The 4,015-nt window shown below is 41.9% G+C and overlaps 1 protein-coding gene across 1 annotated transcript in view; it reads left to right on the forward strand.

Annotated features, from left to right (window-relative positions):
• Positions 1 to 4,015, forward strand: part of LOC118322561 (rho GTPase-activating protein 27-like) — a 14,833-nt gene that overhangs the window by 3,525 nt on the left and 7,293 nt on the right. Inside the window, 3 exon segments of the mRNA XM_035654273.1 lie at positions 2,810 to 2,857; positions 2,860 to 2,919; positions 3,595 to 3,781. Coding sequence (XP_035510166.1) covers positions 2,810 to 2,857; positions 2,860 to 2,919; positions 3,595 to 3,781 — 295 coding nt within the window.

Consider the following 4,015-nt stretch of genomic DNA (forward strand, 5'->3'; position numbering starts at 1 on the left):
CTTCTTCAAATATTTCCATGTGTTAGACATCATTGGAAAGCTTAGAAACTACACTTTCAGAATCTGTAAATAGCTCAAAATGCCTCTTGGGAGACTTGTTGCTGGTTTTCTCGTGGCTGGTCACATCTATTGTGAAGAGGGTTTGAACAAGTTATCATCTCAGTCTTATTCACAGAAGTTTTTATCTCATGTACACTAGTTATTATCCCATGTAGACTAAGTTATGTCATTCTCACGTTATCTTGTTTTCACAACTTGCTATCTCTTTCGCACAAGGTATCTTTTTTAGTTATCTTATTCCTTCAAGTTTTTTTCACACTATTAATAATTTTGTTTGCACCCCTCATTTTCCTGTTCATAAGAGCTATTGTCCTGAATTATATATTATAAAGGATATATCTTATATCAACGTATTTTGTTTTCACAGTCATTATGTTGGTTTGACTCACGTCTTCGGCCACACTGTGTCTCCAGTTCCTGACCTGCACAGTTGTTCCATCCTCAGAAACTCCATTTCCCATCATCCGTTGGGGCAAAAGTGGAAGCTGGAACAATCAATGAATTAATATATTAAAGATAAGACATAAAAACTGTCTGATCCACTAAGAAACTGACTGATATACTGATTGATTACCTCCTGCTGCCTCCACTGAGAGCCGTTTCCATCTTTCGGGTCTAGCTGAGCTCTGGGAATCACGTGCTGCTTCTGAGGATTCTGGGAATAAAATCAGGGATAAACTGGAGGTGAAATATCAAAGCTGATGACAGATTCTAACGTTGTACAATCAACTCCATCTTCAGTGTGTGTGTTGTACCGTTGTGAAGACAGCGTCGTTGTCATTCTGTGTGTCTACAGGATAATCCTCCTCTGGCAGCGGAGGCTTCAGTTTAATCACAAAAACAACATTAAAAACAGTTAAGTTTTAATTTGATAAACTGATATTACCTGATATACTTGAAGATTTTAGACAGAAAGAACATTTTAAAAAAAACAAAAAACGTGTAAAAGCTACAGCAACAAGACTTTAAAGCAGACGTACCGGGCCGTCGTCCTGCCTCCTGTTGGCTCTGGATCCCGGAGGGGAGGAGGGTGAGGAGGGGGACAGTGGCTCTGGTGCTGCCCATGACGTGGCCCCAGAGGCGGGGTTGTAATAGTAAAATCTCCCTGAGACTTCGTCCACCAGCTGCTCCCAACCACACGAACCCTGACAGGAGGAACGTTTGAATGTTATAATGTGGCATTATGTTGTCCTGTTCAGTTCATATTATTATTTACTGATGTGGACTGTAATAATGTAGCATCAGGTAGTCTCTTTAGCATATCTTTACTCACATTAATGCTTCAATTTTATGATCACTTTATGATATTTATAATTTATCCTTTTTCCATCATGTTTGAACTGTTTATTTTTTTATATATTATACTCTACATCGGTCCACATACGACAGAAATAACCCGTTCAATGATTCGTACCTGAGAGGAGGCGGGGGAGAGTAGAGGGGAGGGTGAGGTCAACTGTCCCCCCTCGCTTCCCCTGGACTGGTCCATGTCTTGAGCGGGTGGGGGTGGAGGGCCGCGGGGGTCGGACCAGGTTGTCTGTCTAGTGACAGGATGGAAATAAAACACCTTCCCGCTCTCCTGGTCAGTGTGCACCTGAACATTTCACACACAAACAACGAGACTGAAACTACAGTGGAGTGACCATTGCTCATAACTGAATAACTGAAGAGAGTCCAGCACAAGTTAGCATGATATCTGCATCGCTGTTGGCTAGTAGAAAGCCACTGTTAGCTTTGTACCATTAGCATAATTTATTGTTGGCTAAAATTATCACCATTTGTCAGAATACATAAGTTAGTATCATGGCTATCATTAGCTGAGGAAGCTAACGTTAGCCAACTAACATTTCCACTCACATATTATTTTACTAGTGATAACATTATCGAACAAGCGAGATGACCAGCTGCCATCCAGACATGCTAAATAATAAGTTATCCAGCGCCGGCCAACCCGTAGCGCCAGGCAACAAACCAGGAATCTGAATGAAGCACACAAGCCACAAGCTTTGCAGTAATGTTAGCTTTGACTTTGTACTCTGTGTTGGACTCTGTGTGTTAAGAGATGAGATCCTGGCGGCTGCCTGCAGTCATAGACTCTCTCTGTAATCTCCCCATTTACTGTGGTGGTCTGACTGCACTATAGACTGCTCCCTCTACTCTCCAATCCGTTTTTGGAATAGAGTTTGGTGATGACAGTAGTGGAGCAGAGGAGGATTTGAACGCCTTAATAATTTCCCATAAACTGAGCCTGACGACCTATCTAGATAACCTGAACTTCTGTAAAGCAGCAGAAAGTAACAGGAAGTGGAGATAGAACAACAGTGGTAAGGTTCCATACATACTGCAAATAAGTACAAAAAGTATTCTCTCATTGTGTTCACCGCGCATTCGTGTGATAGACTAGCAAACAGAACATTTTGTCACATAACATATATACTCATACTTCTTTTTGTAAAAAGTATTTTTTGGGGCGTGTTTAATTGCCCTTTTATAGATAGAGACAGCTGAACACAGACAAGAAAGGGGGCAGAGAGAAGAGAAGGGGGAATGACACGCAGCAAACGGGCCGCAGGTCGGATTCGAAACCCTGGGCCGCTGCAGCCAAGGACTCAGCTTCGTACATGGTCGCCAGCTCCTACTCACTGAGCTAACCGCCGCGCCCCAAATATACATATTTTGATTTGAAATTGATACGAACTCGTCACAAATGAATGATGATAGAATGACGATATTCATAGTGATATACTAGATATCGAGTAAGTCGTCACAGATTGTTCCTGAGTACACTGTCGAGCTGACGAGGAGCCTCCAGTGGCCTGGCCTCCAAGGACAATGTCATCCAAGAAGAACGTTCTAGAGGTACAACCATTTTTACCAGTCTTCTTCTTGAGGAAATTCATGGAGAACTTGAGGAGTTTTAAGGTATCTTTTGAGGAGATACTATGGGGTCATGAGGGGGGTTTTTTTAGGTGTCCTTAAATATGTTCTAAAGGTTCCGTTGTTGAAGTGTTGGGGGTCGTTGAGGAAGTTTTTAGTTGTCCTTAAGGTAGACTACTGTGAGTCATTGTGGAGGTTCTAAGGTCTGTGTGGGATGGTCCTACAGGTCTTTGGGGATCTTTGAGTGATCTTGAGGAGATTATTTTACAAGGATCAACTCTAGGGGCACAATGATTATGTATCTAGGGGTTATTGAGGGGTTTCTACAGTCACTGGAGAGGTGTCCACTGGTTCTAAGGACTCTTGAGGGTCACTGGAGGAAGAAAGTATAACTCTTAGCATGTTCTTGAGGTAGCACGCTCTATCATGTGCTGTGTCATTGTCAAACGATGGTTCGTCGTGCGGTTACTGTTACTTGTGTGTGACTGTGTGTGTGTTTGTTTTACAGCATGCAAGACTCGTCAGGTGACGAGTATCTTGATGGCAGTACGACACGAGGAGCATCATCACCGATTGGTTCAAAGTGATGCATGACACCAATCAGACAGCTGGGTAACCATCAACAGTACTGACTGATAAAGATCAATCAACATTCAGAACAACCACCAACCACTCACAGTACTACTGATACAGATCAATAACATTAGAGAACAAGACAGGTCTGAGGTCAGCTGCCGGCTCATCCCTGGTCTGGAACTCTTTCCAGGAAACAGGATCACGCTGTCCCGGAGGACGAGGACCGAAGCTGCTTCAGACAAAGAGGACAAAGACAGGAAGAGACATTGTGAGTCCTGAAAGCAATCTTAACATCAATAATACAATGAAACAATAAATAAAAAAATGAATTAATAAAAAAGAATGAACTTGCTTGAAAAAGCAATGGTCAAATAAATGTTTTCACTGTCGTCCACTATAGTGCTTCAAAGTCAAACTTTAAGTCTGACTTAAACACAAGTTTTTAAAGTTTGTTTAAATAAAATCAAAACATTTTGCTGACCAATATAATCTGAAGAACATT

The sequence above is a fragment of the Morone saxatilis genome, unplaced genomic scaffold, assembly GCF_004916995.1.
Source record: "Morone saxatilis isolate NCDOM2014 unplaced genomic scaffold, NCSU_SB_2.0 Contig14, whole genome shotgun sequence".
Classification (NCBI taxonomy): Eukaryota; Metazoa; Chordata; class Actinopteri; family Moronidae; genus Morone; species Morone saxatilis.